The following is a 20,147-nucleotide window of genomic DNA, read 5'->3' as shown; positions in this document are numbered from 1 at the left end:
CAGCTCACTGGTCATCGGGGAGACGCAGGTGGGGGTGGCAAACTTCAGTAGGAACGTATGTCCAGTGGTGGAAGAGCTGCTCTCTGTGATGGACGTTCCGTCCCTGGAGGAGCCTAAGGTCAAGGAAATGGAAGGAGGCTTCTGTTTAAAATAAGGGAGGACTAGGTCCTAAGATTCCACTGTTCTGTAACTTTTGGATTCTCTGATTTTACGTCCACTTGGTTATTTAGCACAACTCAGGTGGCTCCATGGTAAAAACTCTGCCTGCCAATGCAGGAGATGTGGGTTCGATCCCTGGGCCGGGAAGATCCCTTGGAGAAGGAAATGGTAAGCCACTGCAGTACTCTTGCCTGGAAGATTCCATGGACAGAGGAGCCTGGTGGGCTGCAGTCCATGGGGTCGCGAAGAGTCGGACACGACTCACAGACTAAACAACAACAGAGCGCATCAAAGCTGGTGGGCCAGCGGGCACCTGAGGACAGTCGTGCAGGCTCACATCCGGCCCGCCCTTCACAGGGGCTGCACTGCCTCTGCCACACACGGTGGAGCCGGTCATTGGGACAGACACTGTGCGGCCTACAGACCCTGCAGTGTTTACCACCTGGATGTTTATAGGAGTTTAGTGACACCTGGGATCAGTTCAGTTCACTTCAGTTGCTCAGTCGTGTCCGACTCTTTGCGACCCCAGGGACTGCAGCACGCCAGGCTTCTCTGTCCATCACCAGCTCCTGGAGTTTACTCAAACTCATGTCTGTCGAGTCAGTGATGCCATCCAACCATCTCATCCTCTGTCATCCCCTTCTCCTCCTGCCTTCAATCTTTCCTAGCATCAGGGTCTTCTCAAATGAATCAGTTCTTCATATCAGGTGGCTAAAGTATTGGAGCTTCAGCTTCAACATCAGTCCTTCCAATGAATATTCAGGACTGATTTACTTTAGGATGGACTGGCTGGATCTCCTTGTTGTCCAAGGGACTCTCAAGAATCTTCTTCAACGCCATAGTTCAGAAGCATCAAGTCTTTGGCATTCAGCTTTCTTTATGGTCCAACTCTCACATCCATACATGACCACTGGAAAAACCATAGCTTTGACTAGATGGACCTTTGTTGGCAAAGTAATGTCTCTGCTTTTTAATATGCTGTCTAGGTTGGTCATGACTTTTCTTCCAAGGAGCAAGCATGTCTCAATTTCATGGCTGCAGTCACCATCTACAGTGATTTTGGAGCCCCCCAAAATAAAAGTCTGTCACCGTTTCCATTGTTTTCCCATCTATTTGCCATGAAGTGATGGGACCAGATGCCATGATCTTAGTTTTCTGAATGTTGAGTTTTAAGCCAACTTTTTCACTCTCCTCTTTCACTTTCATCAAGAGGCTTTTTAGTTCTTCACTTTCTGCCATAAGGGTGGTGTCATCTGCATATCTGAGGTTATTGATATTTCTCCTGGCAATCTTGATTCCAGCTTGTACTTCATCCAGCCCAGCATTTCTCATGATGTACTCTGAATATAAGTTAAATAAGCAGGGTGACAATATACAACCTTGATGTACTGCTTTCCCGATTTGGAACCAATCTGTTGTTCCATGTCCAGTTCTAATTGTTGCTTCTTGACCTGCATACAGATTTCTCAAGAGGCAGGTCAGGTGGTTTGGTCTTCCCATCTCTTTATGAATTTCCCACAGTTTGTTGTGATCCACACAGTCAAAGGCTTTGGCATAGTCAATAAAGTATGTTTTTCTGGAACTCTCTTGCTTTTTTGATGATCCAACAGATGTTGGCAATTTGATCTCTGATTCCTCTGGCTTTTCTAAATCCAGCTTGAACCTCTGGAAGTTCATGGTTCACGTACTGTTGAAGCCTGGCTTGGAGAATTTTGAGCATTACTTTGCTAGCATGTGAAATGAGTGCAATTTTGCAGTATTTTGAGCATTCTTTGGCATTGCCTTTCTTTGGGATTGGAATGAAAACTGACATTTTCCAATCCTGTGGTCATTGCTGAGTTTTCCATATTTGCTGGCATATTGAATGCAGCACTTTCACAGCATCATCTTTCAGGATTTGAAATAGCTCAACTGGAATTCCATCACCTCCTCTAGCTTTGTTGGTAGTAAGTTGTTGTTGTTTAGTTGCTAAGTTGTGTCTGACTCTTTGTGACCCCATGGACTGCAGCAAGCCAGGCTTCCCTGTCCATCACTGTCTCCTGGAGTTTGCTCAAACTCATGTGCATTGAATCGAATGATGCCATCCAATCACCTCATCCTCTGTTACCCTCTTCTCCTGCCTTCAATTTTTTCCAGCATTAGGGTCTTTTCCAGTGAGCTGGCTCTTCACATCAGGTGACCAAAGTATTGGCACTTCAGCTTCAGCATCAGTCCTTCCAATGAATATTCAGGATTGATTTCCTTGAGGATTGACTGGTTTGATCTCCTTGCGGTCCAAGGGACTCTCAAGAGTCTTCTCTAACATCACAGTTCAAGAGCATCATTTCTTCGGTTGTTAGCTTTTATGGACTGGGTGATTTCATAGGCTAGTGAGTGGGAGGATTATTCCAACTATTTTGGGGAAGGGGCAGAGACAACCAGTATTTGTCTCAACTAAGAGAACATAAGTACATGACATGAAATCCAAATTTAAACTCTGCAGGTGGCTTTGAAAGCCACACATTTTTAAAAGCATTGCTGTGTGTAACGGGACACAGTCTTGGCGGGACGTGATTTCCGAGACACTGTGCTGAGATGACCGTCCTCCCACAGGACCCCCAGTACGTACAGCAGGCGCTGACCCACATTCTCCTGATGGATGCAGTCGTCGGCACGCTGCAGTCACCGGGAGCCATCTATGCGGCCTCCAAGTTGTCCTACTTTGATAGGATGAAGAATGAAAGTAAGGTTTTTATCTGGTTGCCTTTTGTCTTACCAGTTGGAACCAACCCAAATGTCTCAAACTTCTTTCTTTTGCACTTTTCCCTTTTGTACACCACAGCTCCCTCTGCGTCTTTCCTTTTCTCACTTAGCAATTCCTTGGAGCTCTCTGCTCCTCAGGACATGCTGAGACACCTCACCATTTCAGTGTCTGAGTAACAGTTCACTTTACCCCGTACGGTGTTGGTCCTGAATCTGAATTACCAATGACACAACAACAGGGTTTCCGTTGAATGGCTCACAGAATCGCCGTCTCAGTCTCTGAGCTCTGTGGTCGGACACACGCTCACTGCAGAGCCACAGGGACCTCTGTGCATGGTTGCCCATGACTGCCTGACCTCACTGCTCGGGCATGGGGAGACCCCTGATGGCCATCTCACTTTTTTCCCTTGATTCGGTCAGTTCCCCACCCGTAGGAATTCTCTGGTCTCCTGCCTGTAGGTTTAGATCTGGCTCTCACATTCTGGAAGCCATAGAGGTCAGTGGTTAGCTCAGTTTTTTATTTTTAGAAGATTTTTCAAGTCCAGGAAATAGGGAGAAGATAAGAATAGGTTTATGCAACATTTTTAGCTACTTCTGTTTTGTGTCCACTTTTAAATGATCTGCTAAAACCAGCTGTCCTATGCTTTGCATAAAGCAGCAGAGACTATAGAGGACCACTCACTCTATCAACCTTACTGCATGCTGGAAGTCACCTGTGCTCAGTTAAACCCACCACGCGAAGTTAATTCATGAAACACAGATGAGCAGGTTGTAGGGATTAAAAAAAAATTATTTTGGCTGTGCTGGGTCTTTGTTGCAGTGTGGGCGTTCTCTAGTTGTGGCGAGCAGGGACTGCTGTTTGCTGCGGTGTGTGGGCTTTCCACTGTGGTGGCGTCTCTGGTTGTGGGCGTGCGGGCTTCGGTAGCTGCAGTGTGCAGGCTCAGCAGCTGTGGCTCCCAGGCTTCGGTGCTCTGGGACACGTGGGATAGTCCTGACCAGGGGCTGAACCCATGACCCCTGCATTCCTATCTACTGTACCACCAGGGAAGTCCTGTAGGGATGTTTTTCAGATGACAACTAGTTTTTCTTGTATGCACTTTAAAAAACGTAGCAGTTTATTGAGACATAATTCACACACCATTCCCTTTCACAGTGTACGCCTTACTGGTTTGAGTGTATTCAGAGTGCTACAGCTGTGAGCACAGTGGGTTTCAAACGTTTTCCTCACCCCAGTAAGAAGCCCCATACGTTTAGCAGCCGCCCCTCAGCTGCTGAGCAACCCCTGACCTACTTTCTGTCGCTGGGGATATGCCCGTTTTTGCCTAGTCTGAGCACCTCCTGTGCGTGAACTCATGGCAGTGCGTGTCCCGTGTGTCTGGCGTCCTCACGTGGTGTCACGCTCCAGGGTTCATCCGCGTGGCAGGGGTCACTGCTTCATCCCTCTTGAGGCTGAATGTACTCTGCTGGTGGATGCAGTGTAGTTTATCCCTCCCTCCGTTTACTGTTGGAGGTTTCCTGCTTCCTGCCTGTTGCGAACAGTGCGTCTGTGAATGTTTCCTGTACGAGTTTTTGTTTGGACATGTTTTTATTCCTCTTGAGTCAATAGCCAGGAAGAGTCCATTTAAAATGTCACCCTAGAATAAGGGGAAACAAGCCCTGGTTTTGTGTTCATCCCCCTCGGGGTGGTTTGCTCTTTGCCGTGTCTGTCACTAACCATGACACCACTAGTGCTTCCTGGTCCCAGGAACCCCTCTCCTGTATCCTGGACCCTCCCCCCACGCCCCCGCATCCCAGGACTCCACTCTTGGGGAGCAGCCAGGATGCTCCAGTTGCTGGAGGGACTTGGAGGAGCTCTTGTCAACAGTCCTGGAGCCAGATGTTGACGGCAGGGTTTTTTCTCGTGCTTAATTAGGAACCAAATCAAATACACACTCCACTTGAGCTGTGGACACCACTCCATGCTCAAGCCTGATCTTTGTCAAGAGTTTGCAGGAAAGCCTTCTCACTCTGGATACCGCGTTTGCAGTCTCCACGGAGGGACCCAGCACGTGACACTCACCCTTGATCCCCTACTGCAGGGGCTGTCCCCCAAGCTCAGTGTCCCGGATCCCTGTTCCCATTCAAGAACCGTTTGCCCTTGTGTGAAGCGTGATGAGGCAGCGATACGTGATCCCGGGCTTCAGTGATAGTTTGTGGTCCATTCGTGATGGAAGGTCTGAAAATGAAACTTTCTGAGGTTTGCACCTCATCCCTGGAGGGAGCCACTTGGCAGTCACTGGAGATATTTGTCGTGTGTGTGTGTGTGGGGGGGTAGGGGGCGGGCGTTGTTACTGGCGTTGACCAGGTGAGGCCACGGATGCTGCTAAAGGTTTTGCAGTGCACAGACACCCACGCAGCCACGCCACGTGCCGGGGTGGGAAGCTGCTTGTGGGCTCGACTAATGGAGAAGTATTCAAAGTCTTCTCTCTGCTGGACCATCCCTAACAGTCGAGTGTTAGATCATTTAGCTTGACAGCTATGTTTAGATGACAAGCAGTGTGAGACCTTGGCAGACACCCTCTGGCTGGAAACACTTGGCTTTACTTATGTCCAGTTTAAAGAGAGATTCATCTTGGCAAATCCTGGCTCTACCCCAGGACTAATATCCTGAGGGAAGCAGAGTGTGTGAGAGTGTCCTGGAGTCTGGGGACCTGACCGCCACGTGTCTGCCTTTCAGTGCCCATGGCAGTTCCGAAGACGACCTCGGAAACCCTGAAACACAAGATCAACCCCTCGGCGGGGGAGACCGCCCCACAGGCCATCGATGTGCTGCTCTACACCCCAGGTGAGGCCCGACCCCGGCTGTGTCGCGGCTGGGTTTGTAGCTTTGTTGACGTATACTTGATTTACAGCGTTGTGTTCATTTTTGCTGTACGGCAAGGTGATCCGGTTAATGCACGTACACACATCCTTCTTCATGCTCTTTCCCGTTGCGGTTTATCACGGGACATTGATTACGGCTCCCTGTGTGGTCCAGTTGGGCCATGCTGTCTGTGTTGCCACTGTTGTTCTCAACAGTCTGAGAGCTGAGACTCGTGCTCACGGTCAGCACTGCTGTGGAGGGGCATCGGCAGGGTGAGGGTGGACAGGGCCCAGGTGGTTTTCTGCCGTTGGAGGCAGAACTCTGGGTGACCAGGGGCAGCTGCTCTGCGGACTCGGAGACCACAAGGGCCGTGCGTGGCTGAGTCCCCATCCAGCCTCGCCATCCTCACGTCCAGCGGATGCAGCCCCTGCACGCACATCTTTGGTTGGGGCGAGCCTGTTGTCGCTGGGATGGGGTGATGGCCCCTCTGATGACCTCAGGTGATGGCCACGTCTGATGACACAGCTGGCCGTTCCCCCCCGGTCAGGGACCAGGGGAGCATCAGTCAAGCCCTCTGGGAACGCTGGGAGCCAGGGAGCCAGGCCCCGGGCACTGACCCTGGCTTTGGAGCATCTCAGACTCTGGGGGACTACAGATTGCGTCTCAGTGGGCAGATCACCCCAACAGGGCCAGGAGACCAAGGCATGAACACCCCAGAAAGACTGGCAGATTCACACTTCCTGGACTAGGACTGAGGAGGTGCTATAGAGCAGGGGTGGGGGAAAGACTGTCTCCATCGTAGGAGGTGCTGGGACGCTGTGGGTCCATGAGGGGAGATGGAGCTCAAGCACACCTTAGATCACACACGGCCATGGGCTCCAAGGATGGAGAGCTGAAAGGCAAAAGCAAACATAAGCAAGTGAAGCTTGGAGATGATAATACAGACAACAATCATGATCCTAAGGTAAGGAAACGAGTCAGTCACAAGGCACGTGAAAACCACGAGCCGTAAAGGAGTAGGTTGGTGACTTTGACCATATAAAGGATTTTTAAAAGAAACTTTCAAGTGAGTGAAAGTGATAGTTGCAGACTTGGAAAGGATGTTCGTAAGAGGATAGACTCGACATGGGGTATTTGAAGTCGGTGGTATTTAAAGAGCGGCTACAAGTCAAGGAGAGTAAGAGCCTGATTCAGAAGCAGGCAGGAGGCGTAAACACTTCCCCATGGAGGAGATCCAGACACCCGACTAAAGCCATCAGCCTCGTGAGCGCCAGGGAAGTGCAAACAAATCACAAGTGAAAAAACAAAATCTTCACGGTGTCAGAGTGGCCACGATGGGAAAGACTGATGGTGCCAAGTGTGGGTGGCCACGTGGGGACAGTGGGAGCCTGGCTGTGCTCGGGGTGGGGGGGCTGAGGGGGGGGTGCGGTGGCTGCAGACCCTTCTGTCCCTGAGCCCCCTTCCCGCTGCCTGAAGTGCTGCCCGCAAGAGAATGCTCAGGACTCCTGCCATCCTGCCTGGCGGAGGGCTCTGTGTGTGTGCTTCTCTGGCTGAACCAGCCAGTCCGCGACTCTGAGCTCCAAGGGGCTTGGAGGTTCAGGCTGTGCTCACCTTTGGAGCCTGGGCACCCAGGGTGGCACCTGGCACTGAGCAGGACCTGAGTCTTGGCCCGAATCACAAATCCCGAGCTGATGCAGCAGAGGGTTTTCTTTCAACACGTCAGGTTGCTTTCCTCTTCAGGGCATCTTGACCCAGCGGAAAAAGTGGAGGATGCTCACCCCAAATTATGGTGCGCGCTGAACGAGGGCAAGGTGATCGTATTCGACGCTTCCTCCTGGACGATTCACCAGCACTGCTTTAGAGTGGGCACGTCTAGGCTGGTGAGTAAACGGGGTGCTGTTCAGCGTGGACAGTTTTCATCGGCTTCCGGGTCAGGCTGCGGTTTTGGAGAGCGAGCATGTCCACCTGCACAGGCAGTGGATACTTGAACTCCGCGGCATCCTGCTTAGTTGGGGTTAGGGCTCTGCAGCATGTGGGGGTCTTCCTGGATCTGGGATCAACCCCACGTCTCCTGCATTCGCAGGCAGAGTCTTTATCACTGAGCCCCCAGGGAAGCCTGAGGGGTTTTCATTTTATCTCGAGCTTTTAAATTGAATGTAAACTTGTTCTGTCTTTCACTTAAATATTCTCATTTAAGTGAGCAGATAATAGCTTTAACCACCCCTGCACTTTGAAAACTATTATAAAACTGGATTTCAGTCCTGTGAAGGGCAGGGCAATATTCTCACATTTACGTTTCCAGTCACCAAAAGCGGACACTGGAATTATTTTAACATACTTGGGGTCGAGACCGAGAACCACTTAAATAAAATTTGCATGATATCATAGTTATCGTGTGGTTGAGAAACCTCAATTGTTTGAGTTTTTAGACTGATAACTTAGTCAACTTTGTTAAAAGAAAGTTCAGTTCAGTTCAGTTGCTCAGTTGAGTCTGACTCTTTGTGACCCCATGGACTGCAGCACACCAGGCTTCCCTGTCCATCACCAGCTCCGGAGTTTACTCAAACTCATGTCCGTTGAGTTGGTGATACCATCCAACCATCTCATCCTCTGTTGTCCCCTTCTCCTCCCATCAGCTTCAGTCTTTCCCAGCATCAGGGTCTTTACAGATGAGTCAGTTCTTCACATCAGGTGGCCAAAGTATTGGAGCTTCAGCTTCAGCATCAGTCCTTCCAATGAATATTCAGGACTGATTTCCTTTAGGATGGACTGGTTGGATCTCCTTGCAGTCCAAGGGACTCTCAAGAGTCTTCTCCAACACAACAGTTCAAAAGCATCAATTCTTTGGCGCTCAGCTTTCTTTATAGTCCAACTCTCACATCCATACATGACCACTGGAAAAACCATAGATTGACTAGATGGACCTTTGTTGACAAAGTAATGTCTCTGCTTTTTAATATGCTATCTAGGTTGGTCATAGCTTTTCTTCCAAGGAGCAAGCGTCTTTTAATTTTGTGTAAAAACCACCTCACCCCAGCCCCTAGAAGCCCGGGGTCAAGTGTTAGGTCTGTAGCCATTAGTGCTACCAGGATCAGCCCACTGGTTTTTGGAGGTTTCTCAAGGCCTCTCATGGCTCTTTGAAAATCATTTGTTTTTGTGTGATGTCACCCACATGCCCCAGGGCCTAACACAGCCACACCTGGATTGGGCCTTGTGAATTCTGGTGTTTCCAGGAGAGGGGCAGTTGGTGCTTTCTTTCTGGTGGGGTTCGCGTGTCTTCAGCGATGCTACCCTGCTGTTCAAAATGCTGTCACACCTCCTCTCTGGTGGGCTTCACCCTGTTCAAGACCCTCAGGGTACAAAAGAAGCCACTGTCCCAAGGTGTCTTACTAGGAAAATTTTCATGCCAACTTCTTTAACATGAAACAACTTTTTTTTTTCCTGTGAAAAGCAAGGGAAGTGAAGTTTGCATATCTAAGTGTTCAGCTTATGTTCACTTTGATGGTCACGTTCCATCATCTAAAAGCAAGGCACATCTATGGCACAGCCTATGCTTCCAAAACTGGGGTGAAACAAACACTGAGATTCAAATCCATGTTGCCAAAGGGTGGGGATCATTCTTAAAGTTGTTAAAAACCATCCCCCTCCACATTCAAATAATGAGCTTTGGATGAGAAAGGAACGGGATCCAAGACACATTAGAGCAAAATATTTATAAAAGTCTAATAACGCTTTAGATCAAACAAAAAATAAGAAGGAAAAATTAAGGACATCATTATTACTCTAAAATTTAATTTCTTCCTGTTGCTTCTTAGTTACAAGCATTTCAAAGACTGTTTAATAATAGAATAACTTTAAAATCCTCCTGAAAATGAAATCAAATGCTGCATTTTGTATCAATCTCTATTGATCGGCAGTTAGGCCAAGTAACATTTAATTAAAGCAGAAAGTTAACAAATTATGTGAAAATATCTTCCCACTAGTTTCACAGGAGCAGTTTGTATCATTTGACAAGGCAGAAAGTTGGGCAGTTATCTCTAGAAAATGCTGCCTCCTCTGAAATTTGAAGTTCAAAGTGGTTTATCTGAGATATCCTTGGGCCACTAAAGAAAGACATTTTACTAAAATTATAATAATTCTCTGGTAGATGCCACAAAAGAAAGAGCTTTTTAAAATAATTAATTCTGAAATTAGCAAAGTAGCATCTTTTGAGAATACGTATTGGTAAAATCGAAACTATCAGTTTTTATAAGCTCTTTCACATGGTAATGATAAGTAAAAGCAACCACTAGATAAGTAATGGTAACCACCATCGATAGTGATTTACTGTATTAGATCTAGCCTCAGCCCCTCCAACATGATGTAACTGTTACTCTTGTATTTGAAAACCTGAGGCATCTGTTCAGTTTCAGTAAAATGTTCCTAGTGTCATGGATGAAGGCCGACACCAGCTCAGGAAATTTTTAGGGATGCAGTCGGGTTGGTTGAGATGTACCAGCAGACACACTTATGGTTTACACGTTTACGTGGCTTGTATAACTCTTCAGTGTTTTAGCCCTTAATTTCTAATTTCGGAAACTCTACAGATATTCACTGTTGTCGGTTCTTGCCATGCCGGAACCCCTGAGAGCTGTCTCCAGCTGCAGGAGCACTGGGAGTTTTGTTTGTTGCTAGTACTCTTTGGAAGGAAAGTTGTGACCAACCTAGACAGCATATTAAAAAGCAGAGACATTACTTTGCCAACAAAGGTCCATCTGGTCAAGGCTATGGTTTTTCCAGTGGTCATGTGTGGATGTGAGAGTTGGACTATAAAGAAAGCTGAGCACTGAAGAATTGATGCTTTTGAACTGTGGTGTTGGAGAAGACTCTTGAGAGTCCCTTGGACTGCAAGGAGAGCCAACCAGTCCATCCTGAAGGAGATCAGTCCTGGGTGTTCATTGGAAGGACTGATGCTGAAGCTGAAACTCCAATACTTTGGCCACCTCATGCGAAGAGCTGACTCATTGGAAAAGACCTTGATGCTGGGAGGGATTCGGGGCTGGAGGAGAAGGGGGACAACAGAGGATGAGATGGCTGGATGGCATCACTGACTCGATGGATATGAATTTGAGTAAACTCCGGGAGTTGGTGATGGACAGGCAGGCCTGGTGTGCTGCGATTCATGGGGTCACAAAGAGTCGGACACGACTGAGTGACTGAACTGAACTGAACTGAGTGTGCAGATCTGCCTCATCACGCATTGATTTGTGGCCCCAGAACAAACGCTAATGGAGCTTTCGTGGTTGTCCAGGGACAATCTTGTGGACAGGGCCTGGGAGCTGAGTGCACGTTTTATCCAAGGTCGGGCAAGGCGACTCTGCCTCTGGGGTCAGCTCAAACTGTGCACTGGTATCCTTTTCATGGCCTATTTAGTGCCATGTCTTTCACATTCGTGTGCTCTGATGTGTGTGTGATTTTGCTGTTTAAAATGCTGCCTTAGTGTAGAGCTGAAGAGCCTTATGGAGAAGGTGTGGACACAGTTCGGACCTGTGTTGTTCAAGGATCAAAGGTGTCCTTAAACAGAAATGCACATCAGTGATGACATGTTGATTGCGTGACAGTGGTGTGACCCGAGGCCAGCAGGAACCTGAGCCTGTGAGTTCACGGGAGCGGTGGCTTGGCGTGGGACACACAGGCCGTTGACCGCGCTGCTGTCTCCTTGGCCCGACAGAACTGCATGGTGATGGCGGAGCAGAGCCAGGTGTGGGTCGGCTCGGAGGACTCGGTCATCTACATCATCAATGTCCACAGCATGTCCTGCAACAAGCAGCTCACTGACCACCGCTCTAGCGTCACGGGCCTGGCTGTGCAGGACGGTGTGCAGGCGACCAGGTGTGGTGGGCTTCACTGGGTGGGGGGCCGCCTGGCTCATGGGCGGGTCAGGGTCCCAGAGGGCAGGGTCCCAGTGGCCAGGCAGGGGGAGCAAAGCAGGTCTGGGAGGCGAGCCAGAGGACGTCCCTGCATGGCTCTGGTCATGCGTACAGAGAAGTGGTCTGAGGACGTGGTCAGAGAAGACCCCCTCCGGGGTGAGCATGGTGGGCACGCGGCGGGCCCCTGGCCTCCCCGCCCGTTCCCTGGCTCTGGGCTTGGCCTGCCGTCCTTGGCCTGTGAATGCATCACTGAAGTCCCTGTCTTCGCATGGGACCCCATGTGCCTCTGTCCAGCTGTGCACTTATCAGGACGCTGGTCAGTACTGGATTAGGGTCCACCCTGTTAGCATCACTTAACTACTTCTCTGAAGACGCTGCTGTGAACTAAGGTGGCATTTGAAGTGTTGGAGGTTAAGGGCATCAACATATCTTTCTTCGGGACCGCAGTTCAACCTGTCGGCTGTCTCCAGGCCTTGAGGGCAGCCCCCGTCTGTTCCCTCGCTGTGGCCTGGGCCTGGATCGGGGCCTGGCACACCGCAGGTGAGGGGTGGGGGGTGCTGAGCACCCGGCGGAGCCCGCTTCCCGCTGTGACCTGGGAGCAAGTGGACACAAGTGGCCACGGCTCCTTTTTGGTTGCTCCCCTGGTGCCACCCCCACCTCCTGTCCCCCGAGGGTCAGGGGTGCCGAGTGTCCTCAGTCGGGGGGGGGACTTGGGTCCTCAGTTGAAGGTGACACGCCATCAGGACGTGCAGGGCACACAGCACTAGCTGAGCCCCCCCCCCCCCCACCCCCCCCCGCAGCTGCCAGTCCCAGAGCCCTGCTGACCCTTGGCCTCGTGTGTGCGGGGGTGCCGGGAGCACTGGGTTTCTGGCCTGTTTTTGGGGGAGGTAGATCTTAGTGAGCGGTTCTGCTCACAGTCCCTGATGGAGAGGGCGGCGAGCCGTGGTGGGAGGTGCCGGGCTGGCGTGGGTGCTGAGCTTACCCCACCACCCTGGTGTCTGCGCTGTCCCCTCCGGCGGGGCCGTGGGTGCTGAGCCAGGTGGCAGCGTTGTTCTTTCTGGATGGAAGGGCTGTCTTTCCATCATTGGCGTCATCACCACCATCGCGTGGTCTTCTCGGGCCGCAGTTAAGTGTGCGCGTCTGTTCGCCCGCCAGCACCGTGTACTCGTGCAGCGTGGACGGGACGGTCCTGGCCTGGAACGCAAGCTCCCTGAGGGTGACCGGCAGGTTCCAGGTGCCCGGTGGAGGGCTCTCGGCGATCAGACTGCACGGCGGCCGCCTCTGGTGCTGTAAGTGCCCCGGCCCTGGCCCCTGCCCCCGCTAGGCCAGGAAGAGGCCAGGCCCTTTCCTCTGCCTCGCATTCCAACTGGGGCTTCAGAACGCAGGTTCCTTCTCTGTGCTCCTGCTCCCCACATCCCTCCTGAGTGTGCGGCTGCCCGCTGCCCCACGCCCTGCTGTGCCCCTTCCCCTCCCACTGCCCCTCCCCGCGCTGCCCCTGCCCCTCTCCTCCTGTGCCCCTCCCATGCCCCGCCCCCATGCCCCGCCCCTCCCATGCCCCGCCTCCAGCTGCCTGTTCCCTCCCCACCCCCTGCCTCCGTGCCCCTCCTCTCCCGGTGCTCCTCTCTCGGTGCGCCTCCCCCCTGCTCTCTCTGCGCCCCGGGGGCCATGGCCGCTCCTCCCGCAGCCCCCCCGGCGCCATCCTCTGTGTGCTGAAGTGAGTGGTCCTAAGCCGGCACTTCGCCGAGCGGGGCGGGTTGTGATGGGGCGGTGCAGACGCCTGAGGCGTGGCTTCTGTGTTCATGAGCATTTCCGTGCAAAGGTGGCTTGCACTTTGAAGGCTTCGCTAGCGTGTGCCAGATACCACAGACGATGGTCATGGATACTTTTAAAATAGAAGCATGTTTTACCTGTGATGAGATGCACAGTGTGTGTGTGGTTCGCTGTGTGTTGAAAGTGCACACCACATAACGCCTGACAGGGCAGACACAAGGTTTCCCTCGGGGCCTGGCCCCGCAGTGCCCCTCTGCAGGGAAACGCCTGTTCTGGATTCTCCTGTGGGTTTGTTCTCCTGGTTCCTGAACTTTCTGTAGATGGGCTCTGCGGTGTGCACTCTTTTCATCTGGCTCAGGACAGGCAACATGATGTTTTTAGGGTTCATCATCCACAGTGTTTGTGGAGCTACAGCGCGATCGTTCCACTGTGTGGATGCTACAGCCCGGTTTCTGGTTCCCCTGTGGGTGGACCTGGGTTAACCATGTTTCACCATCTGAGAAACTGTCATCTTTTCTGAAGCTGCCACATGGTTTTATGTCCCCACCAGTGGTACATGACGCTTCCAGTTCCTCCCCGTCCTCACCAAACCTATCATCTATTTTTTATTGTAACTGTCCTGGTGGGTGTGAAGTGGTATCTCACTGTGACTTTGGTTGCATTTCCCCCGATGACTCACGGACTGTTTGCCATCTCTGTGTTTTTTTCAGAGACATGTCTATTCAGACCCTGTGCTCATAGGTCTTCTCACTTTTAAGGCGATTAATGACATGGCTGGGTGTAAACCTTTTTTTCCCTCCATTTTACCATCTGTACTTCTTTTGTTCCTCCTTTCCTGCCTCCTTTTGGGCTTCTTTTTTTACTATTCAGTTTAATCTTCTTTATTGTCTCTCTTGTTCTTTGGGCTTTGTTCTACTTTTTAGCAACGGCTCTAAGGATTTCAATATGCAACCTTAACTTCTCACTACATACCTTAAGTAACTATTACACCACTTCATGTATAATGGACACAGTGCACAGCAGAATTAATTTCATTTACCTTTCTTTCCCCTTCCTATTGTTGTTTTCTTTTTTCCATTTATTTTTATTAGTTGGAGGCTAATTACTTTACATTATTGCAATCCTATTGTTGTTAAATGCCATTGTGATAAACTTCATATTTTAGAAAATTTTGCCTAAGTACTCAATGGTCTTGCAAAGAAATTAAGAAAAAAATTTGTTTTTGTCCATATATTTATCATATCTGGTGACCTTCGTCCCTTCTTAAAATTCAGGTTTCTGTCTTGCATTACTGCCTCTTAGCCTTGGATTTCCAATGACCTATGTCTGCTGTAAACAGAGTCCAGGCTGACATGTAGTTTTCCTGCATGTTAGAAATGTCATTCCATTGTCTCGCAGCTCTTCTTGTTCCTGATGAGCAGTTAGCCGTCATTCCCACTGTTCTGCTGAACAGAATGTGTCTGGGGTCAGTGGCTGCTTTTAAGGTCCTGTCTCTGGTTTGCATGAGCTGGGTGTGAAGGGCTTTGTATTGATCTTGCTTGCGGTTTACTTTCTTGAATTGAGGGGAACCCTGGGAACTGTGCTGCTCACCGAATTTCATTCTTCCCAGGACTATATCCTTCAGCTTTGGTTGGTCTCTGGTGACTGTCAGATGTGTGTGTGTCCATTCATGGATGCATTTGGGACTAAAAATCCCTGTTAAATATGGGGAGCGATATAACAGATTAGAATGAGAGTAGATAACCTTGTTTTCCGGGTAGAATTCCTCATATTTTTCAAGTTAATGAGTATAGTAAGTAGTTTTCCTATTTAACAATGAGAAAAGCACACGAGGAAAGCAGGGTTTCTTTGGGTAAAGAACAGTGTTTCCTGTGAAGTGCTGTTCCAAGTCTTTAAGCAAGGATAACAAGCTAAAACCTTAGTCACTCAGCTGATGGGGTCTGTGGGCACCGAGGTATACCTAGAAGGATGTGAGTGTGGAGGGGCAGGGTGATGCCTCTGACTCCCCCACAGGCCCTTGGTGAGGTGAGCCTGGGGGTCCCGACTTCCCTCTCCAGTCTGGTCAGTGTTTCAGACCCTCTGTACCTTCCCCTAAGTCTGCGTCTGCTGCAGCACCACAACCCCCCCCCCAGCCCCAGGCCTGAGCGCCTCTCATAGGACGCGGCTCCAGCTGTTACTGGGAGGGAGTGGAGCTCGTCCTGCTCCCTGCGGTTGGAGGTGGGCACTGGGAGGCGCATGTGTGGTCCAGGCTGCGGGCTCTGTGTGTTCAGTGTCAGATCCGAGGTCGTCACAGACGACTGGTCACTTTGGGTTGGTCCCTGGCACCTCAGTCTCTCTGCTCATCTGAAAAATAAGGTGGAAATGCCATCTTTTCCTCTGGACAGCAGACTGGCGGCTGGGAGATGCAAGAGGCAGAATGTGGGCCTCGGAGTGTCAGTGGCTGTGAGGGTCACTGACCGTTACCCCAGAAGGCGGCCCTGACGGGCTGGGCACCTCGAGGCCAGTGATCGGTTCACCCACATCTGTGGCCCCACCCCTTGCTCCGTGTGCAGCAGGCCCCCTGCGTGCTCACAGAGGCTGGGTGGCTCTGAAATCTGCCTGACGCCCTCTGCAGTGTTCATGGGCAGTGAGCGTGCTGGTCGGCACTAAGGAGGGGTCCCTGGGGGCATTAGTGCCTCTTGGCCGGACCTCCCTCCTGCTGCCCAGGTATTCCTAACAACTAGAAGCATCTGAAAGGACCTTCTTAATTAGGGCAAGTGGATGATGGCATCTCGGGATGAAAGCCTTCCTGGAGGGATGCTGGGGTTTCTATTAGGTCTCAGGCAGGAAGGAGAGGCTCTCGCCTCCTGTGACTGAGAACCCAGCTGAGCTCCCAAGTTCCGAGTATGGCCAAGGGTCATTTCTTGGTGGGCTTGGAGTCCAACCATCATGACAGGAAGCTGGAGCCCTTCTGGGGGGCTTGCACCTCCTCCCTCTGCAACCGGACGGTGCTGCCCGCAGGGCGGGGCTGCCTCCTCCTGTCCCTGTGGCTTCATGCAGGGTGGGAGGCGGAGGGAGCAGGCAATAAAAGCCCCAAGAGGACAGCCCTGTGGCTCCTCACCTTATCTTGAACCTGACTCCGTCTCCCCTGGAAACTTGATCTGATGACCTTGCTGCTGGATAATTGTGATGACCTGTAGCTCTCATGATGTGGAGACTTGGTTTGCTTGAGTGATTAATAGAAGCAGACAGAGAGGAGCTTCGACAGAGAGATGTGTCCCACAAGGCTGGGAACCGTCACCTAGAGCTCTAATCTTTACCCATGGGGGTATCACATGGCCTGGCTGCAAATAACCATGGCAGGAAGGATTCCACCGGCTTCCTTGTCGGTAAAGATGGTACCAACCACCCAAGGGTCTCTGAGGGAAGATGTGAAAGCGCCACGTGGAGGTTCAGTTCAGTCGCTCAGTCGTGTCCGACTCTCTGTGACCCCGTGGACTGCAGCCTGCCAGGCCTCCCTGTCCATCACCAACTCCCGGAGTTTACTCAGACTCATGTCCATTGAGTCAGTGATGCCATCCAGCCATCTCATCCTCTGGCGTCCCCTTCTCCTCCCATCTTCAATCTTTCCCAGCATCAGGGTCTTTTTCAATGAGTCAGTTCTTTACATCAGGTGGCCAAAGTATTGGAGTTTCAGCTTCAGCATCAGTCCTTCCAATGAATATTCATGACTGATTTCCTTTAGGATGGACTGGTTGAATCTCCTTGCAGTCCAAGGGACTCTCAAGAGTCTTCTCCAACACCACAGTTCAAAAGCATCAATTCTTCTGCGCTCAGCTTTCTTTATGGTCCAACTCTCACATCCATACATGACTACTGGAAAAACCATAGCTTTGACTAAATGGACCTTTGTCAGAAAAGTAATGTCTCTGCTTTTTAATAAGCTATCTAGGCCTGTAACACCAAGGCTACAGTTAGAGTGTCTCATGCCGCACTCACATGTGGGGAAGGGGCCGTGGCCTGCTGGTCACCCCGAGCCCCCACGGCCCTTTCATCCCTGCGCTTCACGTTCACTCTGCCCACCCCTCATCCTACTCTTCGGTCCTGCAGGCACTGGAGACAGCATCCTGGTGGTGAACATGAATGGATCTCCTTGTCAAGAGCTGAAGATCGACGGGAGCTTTAAAGAGACAGGCACCTCCTTCCTGGGATTCCAGCTCATGCCCGAGGTACCCCAGCACATTGGGCTGGGCTGGCACCCCCGAGCCGCGGGACTGCCGCTGTGCTTGCCCTGACCCGTTTCACTTTAGCAGGAGCAGCTCTGGGCGGCCTGTGCCGGGTACCCTGACGTCTACGTCTGGAGCCTGCAGGACCTAGCCCAGCCCCCGCAGAGGATCCATCTCCAGGACTGCTCTGAGATCAACTGCATGATCAGGGTGAAGAAGCAGGTGAGAGGACATGGGCCTGGGGGTGCCCATTGCTGCCTGACTGGGGGCCCCACATGCCTCCCAGCTGGGCTACACATGTGATGCCCGCTTCTCCTGGCAGATCTGGGTGGGCGCCACGGGGCTGTCACAGGGGCGACTGAAGGGGAAGATCTATGTGATGGACGCGGAGAGGAGGACGGTGGAGAAGGAGCTGGCGGCCCACGCGGACACGGTGAAGACGCTGTGCTCCGCGGAGGACAGATACGTGCTGAGCGGCGCTGGCCGTGAGGAGGGGAAGATCGCCATCTGGAAGGTCGAGTGACCAAGGGGGCGTGTGCACTGCGAGCCAGGGATGCACCTTCTGACAGCTGCTGGCGCTTCCCGAGGGGAGGCGATCTGAGCCGTCCGGGGCCATCTGCCCGGCGTCGGGGCGGGCCCACTGCAGGGCCTCCTGGGCTCTCTGACCGCTGTTGTCACACTTCCCCTCCTGGACGTTAGCTGATGAAACTGGACCGTTTCCGGGGGTGGGGAGGTGTTTCTCAGGCAGCCTCTGCCGAGAAGCCCTCCCGTGCTGTCTGGATGGTTCCAGGATCTACACCCTGGGCCAGCACCAGGCTAGCCGAGAGCCATGGAGCTAAAGCACCTGTGAGCTGCAGACTGCCGGTCTCTGGCCATGCTTTCCCACCCGCTGCCCTCACTCACTCAGCAGATACCAGGCGCTGGGCTTACAGGAGGCAAGCGCCCGCACACTGACCTCTTGTTTCCAGTAAAGCTCATGAGAAGGGCTGCTTCTAAATGACCACGTTGTGGTTGAGTAGGTTTGTGCCTGCCCTTGCTGTCACCCGTCGGAGCAGGGGACAGAGCCCGCCCAGGGAGGGGACAGCAGTGGGGCGAGGCTGTCTGCACGGGGCTGAGGCAGGCTCTGTGTTTTTTCCTTTTTAACAAATGCAGGGTTTTTTTTTTTTTTTTTCGTTTATTTTTATTAGTTGGAGGCTAATTACTTTACAATATTGTAGTGGTTTTTGTCATACATTGACATGAATCATGAGACAAGTGCTCGGGCCTGGTGCACTGGGAAGACCCAGGGGAATCAGGGGAATCGGGCGGAGAGGGAGGTGGGAGGGGGGATCGGGATGGGGAATACATGTAAATCCATGGCTGATTCATGTCAATGTTTAACAAATGCAGTGTTTTTATAATGAAAAGAGACATTTTTTATACCAAAGATCAGCATTCTATCTAAAACAGCACAAACAAACCCTTACTGGACATGCGTGTCCATTTCCACTGCATCTGGATCCTGGGTGCACAGCGTGTAATGTATATGTAGACAGTGCCTTATTATTTAACTGAAAATAATCATACTAGCAAAAGACCTTTTGTACAATTTTACTGTAACACTGAGCTTTCGTCCCTGTTTTGGCTTGGCTGCTGGGCATAGGGAGCGCTGCGTCAGGGCCCCAGGCTGTCCCCCGTGGAGCCACAGCGCGCTACGCCACAGGAGGCTGGCTGCCACACCCTCTGCTCTGGGTTTGGGGAACCCGGTTAGACATCATGCCAGACCTTGTGAGCACGGTCTCTGTCAGGCCCCCAGGACACAGCCAGGCTTCCGAGGTGTCTGCAGTGACTCCCGGTTGAGAGCTGTAGCCTGGCCTCTGGCCGGGTCTATAGAACCTAAGCATTCTGGAAGGTCTGATCATGTTCTGGGATGTCCTGAGACTGTGGTGCAGAGAAGAGCCAGGCGGCTGAATCCCCCCAGTCTGTCCTTTTGGGGAAGGTGTGTTCCCCTGACTTCTAGAGGGAAGATGAGACCAGCTGCAGAGGGCAGAAGGTGGAATTCTGCTTTTGTACACACATGAAAAACTAGAGTAAGAGCCCATCAGAAATCCACATAAATTATTGAATTCCCATCCATGTGCAACCAGGTATCTTCACCTCATCAGGAATAAATTCTCATGTATTAACACTGCTGTCCAGTTTCTTTACTTTAGCCAATGTTAACTTGTGGGGGGCGTCTTTAAAATAGTACAGGACTGCTCAACATCACTAATTATCAGAGAAATGCAAATCAGTCCTGGGCATATTTCCAGAGAAAACTATAATTCAAAAAGATACGTGCAGGACTTCCCTGGTGGTCTACTGGTTAAGAATCCGCTTTGCAATGCAGGGGATATGGGCTTGATCCCTGGTCGGGGAACTAAGATCCCACATGCCACAGCTGAGACCTGACGCAGCCAAATATTTTTTAAAAAAAAGATGCATCCCAGTGTTCACAGTGGCACTGTATACAACAGCCGAACGTGGAAGCAACTGAATGTC

At 51.3% G+C, this 20,147-nt stretch overlaps 1 protein-coding gene across 3 annotated transcripts in view; it reads left to right on the top strand.

The window, feature by feature from the left end:
• Positions 1–19,792, top strand: part of DENND3 (DENN domain containing 3) — a 52,099-nt gene extending 32,307 nt beyond the window's left edge. Inside the window, exons 16-23 of one of the 3 annotated variants that reach the window (XM_070476922.1) lie at positions 2,752–2,881; positions 5,618–5,725; positions 7,484–7,623; positions 11,454–11,614; positions 12,808–12,941; positions 17,512–17,630; positions 17,715–17,849; positions 17,950–19,792. In XM_070476922.1, the coding sequence (XP_070333023.1) occupies positions 2,752–2,881; positions 5,618–5,725; positions 7,484–7,623; positions 11,454–11,614; positions 12,808–12,941; positions 17,512–17,630; positions 17,715–17,849; positions 17,950–18,150 (1,128 nt within the window). In that variant the 3' untranslated portion in view covers positions 18,151–19,792. The other 2 variants (XM_070476921.1, XM_070476923.1) reach the window with 2 other exon arrangements.
• Positions 19,793–20,147: the final 355 nt, after the last annotated feature.

This window comes from Odocoileus virginianus, chromosome 15, assembly GCF_023699985.2.
Source record: "Odocoileus virginianus isolate 20LAN1187 ecotype Illinois chromosome 15, Ovbor_1.2, whole genome shotgun sequence".
Lineage (NCBI taxonomy): Eukaryota > Metazoa > Chordata > Mammalia > Artiodactyla > Cervidae > Odocoileus > Odocoileus virginianus.
This window is presented reverse-complemented; position numbering and strand designations above follow the sequence as displayed.